The following is a 14,976-nucleotide window of genomic DNA, read 5'->3' as shown; positions in this document are numbered from 1 at the left end:
TTGGCGCTATACTCAGAGTAGCGTTGAGCTCGCATTAACGCCATGCTCACACTGGCGTTGTGGGCACATTGAAGGTATACGCTCGCACTAACGTTGTGAGAACGTTGACGTTGAACTCACACTAAAGTTGTGTTCACGTTGACGCTGTAGCTCATTTACGCTATACTCACGTTGTCTTTATGCCGTCGTTGACGCTAAATGCAGTTTTCGACGCTATACTTACGTTGACGCTTAGAGCACGTTGATGTCATGCTCACGTTTGCGCTGTTGAGCGTTGCTGGCGCCCGATGTTCTCGACAAAATAGTTTATCATCGAGAGAGGCCTTTGTCGTTCGTTAAGCTCTGTTCGGTCGATGATTGTGATTAAAAACACATCGCAGTGGACAGACATATTTATTTTCTTAGTTTCCGGGCCCGGATACGCTAATAAAAAGAATGGCGTTACAGTCATCTCAAAATGTGCAAAAAACAAAATTATAAAAACGCTCACTTTACAACGGGTCTTAATTTAACAGCAGTCAGTGAGAACGCCGATGTTGTTCAAGTCAGTGCTTCGTATGCTCGTGTTTCGGGGGTAAGGCGTTCTATGGACGGTCCGCAGGCGGTCGCGAAGGCTTCAGAACGTAGCAGATCTGATGAGAAAAAAGACTGAATCTCGCCGCAGCTAGTGAATGCAGCGAGGATACTAATAATAATTAAAAAAAGGAAAGAACGACGCCGTGTGCCCAGCTACCCACTTTTCTTCTCGGTTACACAAATCTTATACCAGCTATGAGAAAGTGCAGATTTTCCTTTCCGGTACCCATGTTTCGGAAGCATATAAGCCGCCATATCTACGTCCGGTGTCTCGCATATGAAATCCGCTGGCTGCGTGAGTGGGTTGTTAAGGCGGCATCCGAACGCGTACGGCATACTAGCACAGTAGCATAAGCGCTCTACAGCCACTTACATAGGATAAAGGATTCATAATGTCCCCTTTCCCATTTTCTTTCACCGTTCGCGCTCCAGCATGTTGTTGTTTATCTCCTCTAGCATCACCAACACGCGACCGACACTCGGCACTTCATTAGAGAGCGACTTAAATCCTCATTCTATGGTATCGTTACAGAATCTTCTACGAGCCGATGACCCTTTCGTTACACACTAGGAGCCATATAGGCTGACGCACACAAAAACGGACGCCTGGATCGAAGCCGCGGCAGCGCCGCAGCACGTCCGACCTAGGTGGCGCTGCCTGACACGCCTACTAATTAGCTTCGCCACCACCAGGCAGCGCTCATTGCATGACAAAACAGCGGGGTAACTGCAGTGTTCATTTCCTTTGCAATACCCCTCGGTGTTTGATGTTGGCTTCCGTTTCTCACGCTTCCATGGGCGCGGAATCGTTGCCGAACATCTCCGTTCAGTGACTCCATCGGGTCCGCCGCTGCAACCGGAAAAGTGTCGCCGTCCGAAGTGCGATCGCGTGTGGCTGCGGCGTTCGTAAATTAAGCCCGACAGGAGCGTCGAAACCCGTCCCCGCCGGATCTGAGCGTCGGATCGCACCTTTAGAGCCTTTATATTTCTGTCTTCTTTTTTACTGTTTAGTGTATCGGAATCTCAAGGTATGTAGCTCGATCCGTGTGCCGAAGATTTCGTTAGTGACACGCGCTGTTATATACGCGGTAATGAGATCGAAAGGGCCTCTTTCTCTCTCTCTCTCTTTCGAAGTAAAACCGACATGCTGCACTTCGCTTTCAATGCATGCCAGCAAAGAGACCGCTGTGAGTGCAACCCCGCTGAATCCGGTTAGACCGTTGCCAGCGAAAAACGCACTCGCTATCTGAACCGCGCCGCTTTCTCTGGCAGTTTTATTGCCGACTTTCGCCGGGCGTCTAACGGACAGGGGACGACATTATCCAGGGAAAAGACAGCACCACGTGGAGGAGAAGTCACCGCGGCATAACGGCGGCGGCTAAGACGAAGGGCGCTAGAGATAAGGGCGCGGAGAGGGAAATAAAGAAGCGATATGCATGACGTACACGTAACTTCCGCGCCTCCTGAATTGGGCGCTGCTCTGTCTTTCCGCGCTTGCGCGGGTTCTTCGACCCGTTGCGGCTTTTCGCCGTAATAAAGTATAGCGAGCGAGGCGAAAAGCAAGAAGTGAAACTATGCAGTGCTTCCTGTAGTTGAAGCCGTTGCGATAACGGAGAAGCTCTGGGTGCCGACGAATCCTGGTGTCGTCGTTGCCACTCTTGATTCGTTTTGCTTCTTTTTTCTTTCTTCATTTTCTTTTCTTTTTCGAGTGCAGCGCGGTCACTTATCGGACAAGACGCGGGTGAAAGTTCTGAAACGCCCTCGTGCGCCGGACTGACTACCTCCGCGTCACCTAGGGGTCCCTGGTTCGGACGTAATCTCGAGGGCAGTTCACTCAACTTTCTCCCCTACGTAGACGAGTTGAGGAAGTCGGAAACTGAGCGGTCAACCTCTGCTTTTCGTGCTTTCTGTCTTTCTTCTCTCTCCCTCTCCTTTCACTTAGACGAGAGTCGCAGGAACGTACTTTCCCTCGACCAACGTACACGGCTTCTGATACGAAGGACGTCGTTATTTTATGTCTCTCATTATTTGAACAAGATTAAATGCCCTCACGCTTCGGTCCCGAGAGCCCGTTTTTCGGGCGGACGTGCGTTGCACCACCGGCATTTTTTTTATTTTTTTTTTTGCAGAAAAGCGGAAATACTTGCTGTCCTTATCAGTGCTTGCACATTTCTTTTCCCGCGCAAACGGTCTTCCCTCCTATTCTAACGTTCACCGCCGTTTAGGTTCCTTCTCTGCTCTGTTTCTAAAATGCATCTGCGTATTCAGTGAATGCATCTGCAATGCGTCTACAGTGCATCTGCAGTGCATCTGCGATGGCTACGGCGACGAGAACCGTTGTGGCCTATCTCAGTAGATGCCGTTCGTTTCGCTTGGGGAAAAGAAGGAAAAAAAGAAACTTAAGACACGGAGGAACGACAGCGAGAAAGTTTCTTGCACGTGCGTTATCGCCGAGTTCTACGGGCACGCAACATTGAAGTTTCCAGAATAAATGGACACACCTCTGCACGCAGTGTTTCCGAGCGTAGATTTAGAGTTTCAGTTTCTCTTCCTGTTATCTCCTCGCCGTTTATTCAGAGCTGTCTCTTGTTTTTTTCTTATCTTTTTTTGTTTTGCGGGGCAGGAATCGTGGTGTATCTGTTTTCGAGCTGCTTGCTGCCGGAAACGCGTGTGTGCAGGTTGTTGTCAGGGTTATTTTGTGGAGGAATGTTTCGGTGAAAAGTAACCGACCGGACGATATCTTCATCCTAACTGGAATTTAGAGATCGTAATACCAAAGGGCGCTTAAACCACCTGCTAGAATCCGTTATGCAGAAAGAAACCCTATATTGTATTGAAGTTCAGAATGGCGCAAAAGACACACACACAGAAAAAAAGGGGATGACGCAAAGAGCGCCTTGTAACATTAAATGGTGAAAGGCACAGTCCGACAAATGGGCTAACAAAGTTCACTGCGTGAGGAATGCATGAGAGTAACATGACTCCACTCTTCAATAAGCGTGCAGTTGCCCACATACCTGGCTACAGAGCTTGAAAGGGGCTCACAGGAGAGTGCACGTCTGTCATTTATAAGTGACCTAAGGCTCTAAGCCTAACGTCATCGTACATTAACATTCTCGTGGATTGTGTTTGTTTACTTCCTCGTGTGTAATCGAGTCCGGCTGGCAGCGGCACTTCTCAAAAATACACAAGAGAGCGCGCCACTCGAACAAGTCTGTGGACGACTGTGCGATTAGCCCAGAAGCGAATACATTAATGAGAAGAAATACACGCGAAAAAGAAAATAGCCCCTAGAAACTGCTGTATAGCATATAATATAAAACATGGAACATATAGCGCGAGCGGCCGACAGTTCTTAGACGCCACGAAATCAACCTGATCTGTTTGTCACAGCGCTCGTTACAATCTCTCTCGGGGCTGTACATGACAATCATTTTTCTGCTCTGTTTCGTTCGGACGCAAATTTTTCAATGTTTCAGACAGGGCTTCATGTTCGGCCCCGGGTTCACCGAGGTTTCCGTAGTTTGTTGGTCTTAGTTTGTCGACAATGGGAGTTAAAAGCATATCTTGTTTAAGGAACGTGTATGAACGCGCTCAGTTATTTTTGTTTATTTATTTTCTATTTATTTATAGCACTCGCCATGCGGCATAACATGCTGCTCTCAGTATACTATATAGAAGCATGCGGCGGCTATTGAGAGCTGAAAGCGTTCAGTTCCGTGCTCTTAAACTTGGTACCCTATGTCTATTATTTCTTTTTTATTTCTGCACTGTCAAAACAAAGCTGAAACACACACAAATGCGGCAAAACTATCAGGCGCGAGCGTCAACCGCAGTAGGCCGCGAACTACATAACACAAAGCTGGCGTTTGATACTCGCCCCCTTCATACCTCTCTGCCTTGCGCAACCCATTATGGGCTATCGCGGGCAGCTTACCGGTTCCGTGGCTTCCGCGTCAACGCAGCGCCAAAGCGTTCCCAAAGTAAGAACAGTGATAAGAGCAATGGGAATAGGAGAAAGAAACGCCAAGCAGCTACGGAGCGAATCTGGGACTGCACGATGTTCGATTGCACGCCGTGTCACTCAAGCTCTCGTCGCGCACCGCTGAAGATGGCGCGTAAGTGGTGTGGCCGTCTTGGCAGCGCCACCCATATAACGGGTGGTTGTCTAGGTGTTGTTGCTCGTGGGTGATCCGAGACCAACACCCATGCACGATGGGTGCTCTCTGGACACAGAATTCACGCTCTGCGGGCCAATGTTGATCCGCGCGACGCGCAAATGCTGCCTCCGCCGCTGTGCTATACATATACATATACATATACATATACATATACATATACATATACATATACATATACATATACATATACATATACATATACATATACATATACAATGCTCAACATTTGTGCCACAGCGGGGCGTAATCGATGCCCGGCCGACCGTTTTGTGCGTGAACTAGAAAATCGCTGGTGGCCTTGCTGGGTCACGTGACCTGGTACAAATCGCGCACGTGTGCCTTAAGCCTAATATTTACTTGTCGTTCTGCGCTTGTCCTTCCGATCTGGGACGCGTCAGCTGACCTGCACGATATTCGGCGCGCTTGAAATTGTGTGCGCACTGTTGTTGTATTTGGAGCTCGAAAGGGTGTCATTCCCTGCTATCCGTCTTTCCGCTTGTCGGACGCGCCCACACTTGGTCATAGCCGTTGTGGAAACCGGCATTGACACAAGAGATTTCCGCACTGGGAAGGGTTTATGGGGCGTTTAAAGTCCCAAAGCGACTCAGGCTATAATGGACGCCGTAGTGCAGGGCTCCGGAAATATCGACCACCTGGGATTCTTAAACGCGCACTGGCATCATCGAAATTCGACCGCCGCTGCCGGGATCGAACCCGCGTATTTCGGGTCAGCAGCCGAGCGCCATAACAACTGAGCCACCGCGGCGGCTTTTTCCGCATTGAAAATACTATGAACATTTAAAGAGTACAATTAGACCTGGACACACAAGTACAGGCCGTGACAAGAGCCCAAGAGCTCGCCGCCAGTTTCCACTGACAGCCACCTAGCGAGATCATCTAATCCACTTGTTACTCAAGCCGATAATAAACATTTTCCAATCCAATCCAATGGGCGGTACCATTCAACCTTTGTCATTTTCGCCCTTTTACACAACTATTACATTTCCGTCTAAATAGTGCATGCGTTCCTCAAGAAAGACAAGTATCCTCGTTTGCAACGGACAGAATCAACGCTAAATGTTTTGCGGGCATGTACAAAATTCGTTACCTGTCTTTTTGGGTAACAGTGCGAGTTGCAAGGAGGGGGAGAACCCCCCTCATAAAAATGTTCTGTAGACAGTCTGTAGACTTCTTATTGGCTGTACTGACTTCCTATAGATATTGCTTTCTGTCTATTCATAGTCTATAGACTGTCTATAGACAAAAGTCTACTAAAAGTGTATGACCATAAATATATAGACATTTGTATCGCTTATAGACTGTTCTCTAGGATTTGTCTATAGACAGTCTAAAGACTTTTTAGACAGAAGTCTATAGGCACTCTATAGACTGTCTAAAATTTTTTTCGTAAGTGCCATGTTCTGCAGTTAACTGTAGCCTGTAGGATGATGGTGATGATGGTAGTGATTCTCATATTGGTGATGACGGTGACGATTGCTTTTTTTTTTTTAACTTCCCTTCCGTTCTTGCTTTCTCTCGGACGCAGAGTCTGTGAGGCTGTGCGAGTTCCGCACGGTGAGCGGCAAGATCTTGAAGACGGTGGACGCCGTGTTCCAGAACGTGACGACGCTCGAGGACTGCCGCCGCGTGTGCCTGAGCGTGCCGTACCGGTGCCACTCGTTCGACATGGGCGACCCGGACAACAGCGTGTGCCGCATCAGCCACCACGCGAGGGCGTCGCTGTCGCACATCGAGAACCCCTACCTGGAGATCCCCGGCGCCGCGACCAACGAGCTGGCCGCCTGCTACAACGGTCCGTGCTTGTAAAGCTTTGGTCCTGCGCGCTTTGTTGCGGGTGTATATCCCTTATGGAAATGGCATATAGAGAGTCTATAGATCTCTTATAGACTCTATTGCCTTCCTATAGATATTTCTTTTTGTCTATTCATTGTCTATAAACTGTCTATCGACAGAAGTCTACTAAAAGTGTACGGCCATAATCCTATAGATTGTCTATAGAGTGTTTATAGCATTTGTATTGCCTATGGACTGTTCTCTAGGATTTATCTATAGAGAGTCTATAGGCTTTATAGAGAGAAGTCTATGGACAGTCTATAGAGTCTATAGAGTCTATAATTTATAAACTGTTTTAAAAAATTGTAAGGCTAGCATTGTGTGACTGCGCTCTGCACTGTACTAACAGAAATATAAACTAGGAATTTTATCTTTAAGGCGAACAGAAATTAACGCCCTAAAATTCAACAATTAGGGTTGCGCTCTAACCTATGATTTTGGTGGAAAGGCTGATACTGATGGAAATACTCATACTAGGGCTAATACACTTATAAAATAAAACGGCTAATAGTCCATTTTTGTGGGATAAAAATATTAGCGATAAAAATTGAATAATCACGCCACACGATTGCGTTAGTTTGTATTTTTGACCGTGTTGCTTGCGATCAGCTGTCGATACCTTTAATTACGGGCCTCTGCTAGCAGCATGGTACTTTACGAACAGTGTGTCTGACGTATTGTTCATTGATTTCAAGCGGCAAGCGGAAAAGAACTGAGCTTAATTGAACACATTCTTTACTTCCGAAATGGGTGACATAAGAGGTCGTTTATAACGTGGCGAAACACGGGTGTGCTAAAAACTGTGTGGACAACAAACTGGGCTCGTATAAATGCCAGTGATCGATCACCTGACTGCCTTCACGCCTTGTGGTAGTAGCGCGGAGGATTGTGACGTGAGAAATTAGATATTCTGGAACCAGTGTTGTCAAAGTACAGTTAGAAAATTCGCCGCATGAGAGTCGAAGTCCGCTGGAATGCTGTTGCCGTAATTACGGTTGGTACAACTGTATTTGGTCGTTGCGGAATCGCGTGTACTGATAACATGTAAGGCTGTGCTGAAACTTCAGATTCGGTTGTTTTCCTTTTTGCGCTTTCAACGTCTGCTCTCCTATATTTTATAAAAAGGTTCACCAACTCATATTAAAGCAAGAGCTGAACGTGAATTTATGTTTATTATGACTTAGCGCACAGGTGACTTGCTGCAATAAACAGCCAGGTTATGGTTAAGTTCGAACGTGTGTTCTTGGTTTATATAATTTTTCTGGCAATCTATGTGAAGAAACCATTCAGTGCCCCAAGCCTCTTCTTTTGAGTGTGGTAAGCATGGGGATATCGCGGTTCTCGAACTGTAGTGCAAATAAAATGGAGGAAACTCCACATCATAATGGACAGATGATAGCACAGCGGAAGGTGCCGCCTGGTACTCGGTATGTAGTTATGACAGGGCTCTTAGTGAAAAGCTCAGTGCAAGAAAGCAGAAGAAAAGAGAATTCCGTACGTTTTGTCGCAACGCTGCGCTAAATTAATTTTAATATTTGTATGCTGATCTTACATCCTTTGTCAAAAGTAAAGATTTCAGAGGCTCTGCTTCTGAACTATTCTGCATGTCTTGTTATGCATCCCCAGCATCCTAAACCTCTTGAAGGTTAGATGCCCCCTCCAAAAAGTTGGACTTCCAAGGGTGCTTAAAGGGGCTCACAACGCGGCTTACAAACAAAGCCTCTGGGCTCTTTAATATTAACAAGGACTGTTTCAACAGACTGCTTTAGTGTGCTATTCCCAAACAAACGAAGTTCTGCGCCTGCTATCTAGACATACCCGGAAATTTGGGACAAGCGCATTTCTTCAACGAGAAGTTGTTTATAAGTGAAATCTTTTCGCATTTCGTGAGATATCTCCGTAACTATAAATATATCCGCTGACCCCGCTCAGCACACTTGTAGTTTTCTTCTACTGTTTGTCCGAAACGCACCCAATTGGTTTTGTGTGACTGTCTTAACTACTGGATGCGAGCGCAGAACAAACTCTAAGCTCAGTATTTTGCTACGCATCGGAAAGGTTAGACCGTCTAGTATCTCACAATATTCCACATTTGCCTCACAATTAAAAGTGTCGTCCAAGAAAGCTGTAGTTCAGAAGCCCAGAGACACTGGACCAGAGCGATACGCAGTGGATGGCGTACGTAAATGCACCCGGAATTCCAGACAAGTCGACGTCCGGTTTCGTCAACCCTGAAGTCGGGTTCAGTTCGCCCGCGGCGCGCTGCTAATGGCGGCCCGAGCGAATAAATCACCCACGCTACCCCTTGCCAGAGAAAAAAGATTGGTCACTTTGTTTCTCACCGCTTCAATCGCGCCGACTCCTCGGCGGTTTCCGCTTTAAAACTTGGTTAACGCGAACACAGAGCAAGAAAGAACAAGACGAAGGAGTCGAACCATCAATTCAAAACCGCACCCCCCTTTGGTACGAGAGAACGCCGTCTTGGTCTCGGTCACAGTTTTTGTGATAAACGAGGACCCCGTGCGACCCCCCTTGCTCCATAACTCGGTTAGTGGAGGAGTCCACCCTGCGTCGGTCGGGTTCGCATGGAAATTGGATGTTGCGTTGCTGAGATTGGCATCGACTCGCCGACCCGCGCATGGCACGAGGTCGATAAGAGAGCCAATGGCGGCAATTTATTCAACTTGGACGGCCAAGGAAGCGACAGTTCGCAAGGGATTCTGGCGTGGTCGGCTTCTTATTTCGTCCGTGACAGAACGTATTGAGGTCAACGCCCCGGTGACGGGCGCGTCGGGCAACGTCTTTTGTTCTTGGCGTCGCTTCAGACGCTGTTCCCTGGCGCCCGACGGAGTAAAGCGTGAGTTTGTATGCAAAAATATTCGTGGAGGGAGTTATGTTCGGCCTGAGTCGCTAAGACCATGTTCAAGTGTTTTTAATACCTTGTATTGCCTTTGGGATCATCGCAAGCGCGCGTAAAATGAAAAAGAAGACAAAATGTTCTGTACTACGTTGCTTTTGAGAAACCCAAGGCTTGATCTCTGCCACTCATTAAGCGGCATCGCAAACGCGACGCATAATTGCATCGCTGGCTTTCCTCATTTGCCTTGACTCGCCTTCAAACCTGTACTGCACCCTGTACTGCAATCTGTGTGAATTTGAGTTTCATGTGACGCTCTGTAAAACAAACTCATGTATTAAGAGAAGGAACGCCGACCAAAGGTTGTTGTTAATACGAAGACGAAGACGTTTCGGCTTTCATACGAAAACCTTGATCTCTTAATACATGAATCACTTAATACATGAATAACTTAATGCATGAATCTTCTACCCAACCAGACCAGTTTTCGTCAAACGTTATATTTCAAATCAAATCAAATCAAATCAAATCAAATCAAATCAAATCAAATCAAATCAAATCAAATCTTTATTTCAGCACCGCAAAAATGCTGAGGGTCGTGGACAAAAAGCCTCCTTATGGGCTTGACTAGGCCCACGGCCCTTTTCTACATGGCAGCATGGCATACAGCAAGAGAAAATTGTTCTAAGTTAATTGTACACAGCTCTCAGAAAAAAGAGAAAAAAGAAAAAAAAGAAAGAAAACGAACACAAATGGAAGTTCACAGAAGGTAAGCGACTTGGTACAGTTGTTAGGAATATAAATAAATATAAATACAGGCATGTATGAAACAAATCTACTATGAAGGCAGTTCTTAATAGCATAGAAATATTGCATGAAATGTCAACAAGAGAATGACTGCAATAAAAACTAAACAATGACTAAAGAAATATAAAATTCGTAACAAAAAGAAAACCGAAAAAAAAAGGAAACTTCTACCTACATTTGTTTAAGTATGAGGGAAGGAGATGACGCAACATTTGAAGTCCATAATTTGTTCGTGAGTATGGAATTTCCCAGGTTTCAGCTTGTCGTGTAGTACGAATACTAGTTTTTAGCTTTAGGTTTGCAATCTTAACTAATGCGGTATTATTCTTTTTTATGCCAGCTTCATAGCGCCTGAACAAGTTAGCATCGTACATGTCCGGGATAGGAAGTAAGTTTAATTCAGTAAAAAGTGGTTGTGTGTGACTGTCAAATGGAGTGTTCATGATGGCGCGAATGGCTTTCTTTTGAGGAATGTAGAGTTTATTTTTATTTGAAACAGTAGTAGTGCCCCATACCAGGTGACAGTAGTTTAGACTTGATAGAAATAATGAATTATATATTAGAAGTTTAATTTCTGGAAAACAAATTGTGGCTCTTAACTGTTAATTGGTGTATTGTTTTTGTGCTGCCTGCAAGACTTTGTGTCCTAAAATAGAACAGCATGGTTTCCCGGCACTGTACCATTTGCCAAAGCTGAATTTCCTCCAGCATTTCTTTCTTTCTTTCTTTCTTTCTTTCTTTCTTTCTTTCTTTCTTTCTTTCTTTCTTTCTTTCTTTCTTTCTTTCTTTCTTTCTTTCTTTCTTTCTTTCTTTCTTTCTTTCCTTCTTTCTTTTTCTTTCTTTCTTTCTTTTTCTTCCTTTCTTTCTTCCTTTCTCTCTTTCTTTCTTCTTTCTTTCTTTCTCTCTCTCTCTCTTTCTTTCTCTCTTTCTTTCTTTCCTTCTTTCCTTCTTCCTTTCTTTCTTTCTTCCTTTCTTTCTTTCTTTCCTTCTCTCTCTCTCTTTCTTTCTTTCCTTCTTTTTTTCTTTCTTCCTTTCTTTCTCTTTCTTTCTTTCTTTCTTTCTTCCTTTCTTTCTTTCCTTTCTCTTTCTTTCTTCCATTCTTTCTTTGTTTGATATTCTTTCCTTAAGGTGTGTTCAGACGAGTGCACCGGATCACGGATGATTCGCGCGGGCCGCCTACCACGTGACGCAAACGTCACTCCTCTGAGTGACATTGATCGTTCTAGGCCCTATCAGACTTGGTGCAGGGCACTCACGACGTTTGCGCCACTCGGTAGGCGGTCGGCTCCGACCATTCGTGATTCGGTCGACTCGTTTAAACCCACCTTTAGACACAGCCTAAGAGGCGGCCGAGGCTAAAAGCGACCGAGGACCTGTCAAGGTCACCGACCCCCTTCAAGAATTAATTTTTCGCCAACGACAACATGACTGCATGCTATATGTGCATTTGTCCGCGACCAAACAAGCACCTTCGATGAAATGAAAAGAAAAAAAAAACTGCGTTTGGTGTGAGCTCAGTTTCGTGTCACGCGAAAAGTCCATTGCCTAAGCGAACACGTGTGTCACCCCGGCATCGTCTTGCCTCTTTCCCCCCCTCTCCCTCGGCCTCCACCCACCGCAGTGACCATCCAGTGCAAGGCCCGCGAGATGGTGGCCATGGTGAAGACGAGCAAGATCTTCAACGGCAAGGTGTACGCCAAGGCCAGGCCCAACTCGTGCGTCACGGACGTGGTCAACAGCCTCGACTTCCAGATACGCATGGCCTACCACGAGCTCGACTGCGACGTCAAGCAGGAGGTCAGTGCGGCCGCGTAATTCCTTCCTCTTCCGCCTTTCCGGCACATAAAATGGCGCCCTTGACCACTAACAGAAGCTGAAGGGCGAGGGCCTAATAGTGTTGAACGATTGCCTGGTAACGGTTAACTATATTTGCTTTTCCCTTAGCCACGAATGGGTATGAAGTACATGATTGCCACCGGCATCATTCAGCCCGCTTCATGAATTTTAATGCAAAGAACGCCGACCAAAGGTTGTTGTTAATACGAAGACGTTTCGGCTTCCATACGGAAGCCTTGATCACTGGGCGGAAAGCCCAAAGCACAAAGCTCTCCCGGCGGAGCTCTGTGCTTTGGGCTTTCCGCCCAGTTGTTGTTGTTGTTGTTGTTGTAGCCTACGACAGAATAGCACATACCCACTCTGGGGGATCGGCCAAGAATCGGGTGGTAAAGGTTGGTATTCACCTGTACGTAGTAAAGGCAAAAGGAAAGCACACGGGAGAGAGTGATCAAGGCTTTCGTATTGAAGCCGAAACGTCTTCGTCTTCGTATTAACAATAACCTTTGGTCAGCGTTCCTTCCAGAGAAATTCATGAATCTTCTACCCGATTTGACGAATTTTCGTCGAAAGTTAGATTTCAGCCCGCTTCAATTACTAATTTCATTTTATTTCATTTCATTTTATTCCAACATCAACATTACAGGTGTCGAGGACCGTGAACTAAGAGCCTTTAACAGGACAAAAAGTACCTAAGCATGGCATTGGCTTCAAACGAGGATACAAAAACAACGTGTAAACATGGAAGGATCTTGGGAAAAATCGAGACATAGGCAGGGATAATAATAAGATAAACAAAGAGTTTAGTGAAGTACACAGGGTGAGGTGAAATGCAGAAAAGAAAGCATAAAAGTGCAGGTATTATGGCTACGATACATTTTGCCTAAACAGCATTGTGGCTATGAAGCATTTCCCTTGTTTAGAAGCGATGGCAGCATAATGCGTAACACCCGGCAGCCATAGTTAGTGCGTGCTCGCGGTATTTCCCAGAGTTCAGGGAGTATTACAAGCGTTCGTTTTGCTATGTCACCTAAAATGTTTTTATGCCGCTTAATACCATAGTATATCGCTTAATGAGCACTGTTTTATGTGCGATAATGTTCATTTCCTTGAACGGGGCCCAGTGTGGCTATCGTATGCAGCGTTTGTAGCTGTACGAATTGCCTTTTTTATATGATGCAACGTTTAGTAATATTTGACAAAATAGTCACTGCTGAGCTAGCAACGACTAAACTGACTCGTCCGCTAAAGGTTAGAATCGCAGCTATGCAAACAAAACAGAAAGTGGTAAAAAAAAAGGACTTGTGACATGAAGGGTATTTCGAAACGGACGTCCGGAACACGGACAGGAGCTCAGCACGCAGTTGAAAGCCTGGCGTGGTCTCTCAAAGACGTCCCGCCTATTTCTTTGCTGGGCCCTCTACGGGCGCTTACGAGGGCGTTAATCAGTACTCTCATCATGAGAGGAGCAAATTGTTTCCATCCATCATGCCAGGCGATCCCATTTAATCCGACAGTTCGGCAGCACCCCCCCTCTTTGTGTTGTTGAGTCTGTGATTGCGAAAGGACCCTTGTCTGCGAGTCTTCGACGCGTGAACTCTACGGGGCCTCATTACCTTTTCATTACGGCCGGCCCGCGAATCACTTAGACTTTCGGTGTAGGGGCGTCCGTGCCAGCTTTTAATTGCCAGTTCCTGCCGGTATAGTTGTTCGCGTGTGTTTGCGCGTTTGGGTGAATAGACGAAAGCGTGGTTCCTTGCCGGCTCGCCTGCCTGATTTGTGGCCGTGAGAGTTCTCAATGAAAACGAAGCACCACACGGAACCGAAAACGCGCGTCTTAGCGTTATTGCATTTTAACAGCATGCCTATTTATCTAAAAGAGAATACGGCGTGCTTTCTTGCGGCTGCAGTCACTTCCTACCTCTCTTTGGCAGGCTTACTCAGAGCAAACTTTTGGCGTTCAGCGCAGGGACGCTCGGCAGCTCATGCTTGCCCATCCAATATCTTCTCGTAATCGGGCAGGGTTATGAACAGCTCATTCCCCGACGTGAGTCATAGGCTTTATATAGTTACCTTATTGAGCAAGTGGGCGCGGATACGATCCCATCCGTTTCTCTCAGTTTTTTGATAAAAACGAAACTATGCAAAAAGCGGCCATGTACTAAGGTTTAGGCGCGGTTTAAATAACCTAAGCACGTGATAGAAATCAGTTCGGATTCATCAGCGTCTGCCATTGCTTGCAGGTTTAGCTACGGCGGACCCCATGGCCGCTCCATGAGCTTGGTTGGGGAAAACTGGACTAATTATTTTATAGTCAGCAGTGGAAGGCTGCTAAACATAATTAGCACAGAACCACGCCTCAGAATAATTCCTTAGATTATGAGCTGAATAGTGTCCGTTTAACAGAAGCAAAACCATGCAGTTCGGTACATAAACCGGCACTTGAAAGGAAGACGTAGTATGTTCTCGTTTTGAACAATTCCTAAGAGAATCTTCACAGTACAAATAAATATGAGAGAGATGATAGTAGAAACAGTAATTTAAACACTTTGAATGGATGACGTCCAGCCCTGACTATCAACAGGGGTCCTCCTGTAATTTTCGTTTTCGCCTTTTCCTGGGAGATTAGCTGCTTTCCTAGCCTCTCTGAAGGCACCGGGCATGTCCGAATGATTCCGGACTACCAGCAGTGTAGCGGGTAGTGTTTTCGCCCAAGACCTCCCGCGGTTCACCTTGGCGCTACAGATCACAGTAGCCCAAAGCTAATAAAAGCGAGCAACTGATTTTCTTTTCTACTAATTGTAATGTTTAGCGTCGAGTGTTTTGTAACATTGAGAACTAGTTTCCGACAAAATAACGAATAAAACT

General features: G+C 46.0%; 1 protein-coding gene across 1 annotated transcript in view; it reads left to right on the top strand.

The window, feature by feature from the left end:
* The window catches only part of LOC149365963 (uncharacterized), a 103,020-nt gene that overhangs the window by 26,954 nt on the left and 61,090 nt on the right, over positions 1-14,976 (top strand). Inside the window, exons 4-5 of the mRNA XM_089549101.1 lie at positions 6,304-6,570; positions 11,897-12,072. Of these exons, the coding sequence (XP_089405227.1) occupies positions 6,304-6,570; positions 11,897-12,072 (443 nt within the window). The remainder of the gene's footprint in view (positions 1-6,303; positions 6,571-11,896; positions 12,073-14,976) is intronic.

Source organism: Amblyomma mixtum, chromosome 1, assembly GCF_055824585.1.
Source record: "Amblyomma mixtum isolate Tamu chromosome 1, ASM5582458v1, whole genome shotgun sequence".
In the NCBI taxonomy this organism is placed as follows: domain Eukaryota; kingdom Metazoa; phylum Arthropoda; class Arachnida; order Ixodida; family Ixodidae; genus Amblyomma; species Amblyomma mixtum.
The sequence above is the reverse complement of the archived record's forward strand: the minus strand, read 5'-3'. Positions and strand labels throughout refer to the sequence as shown.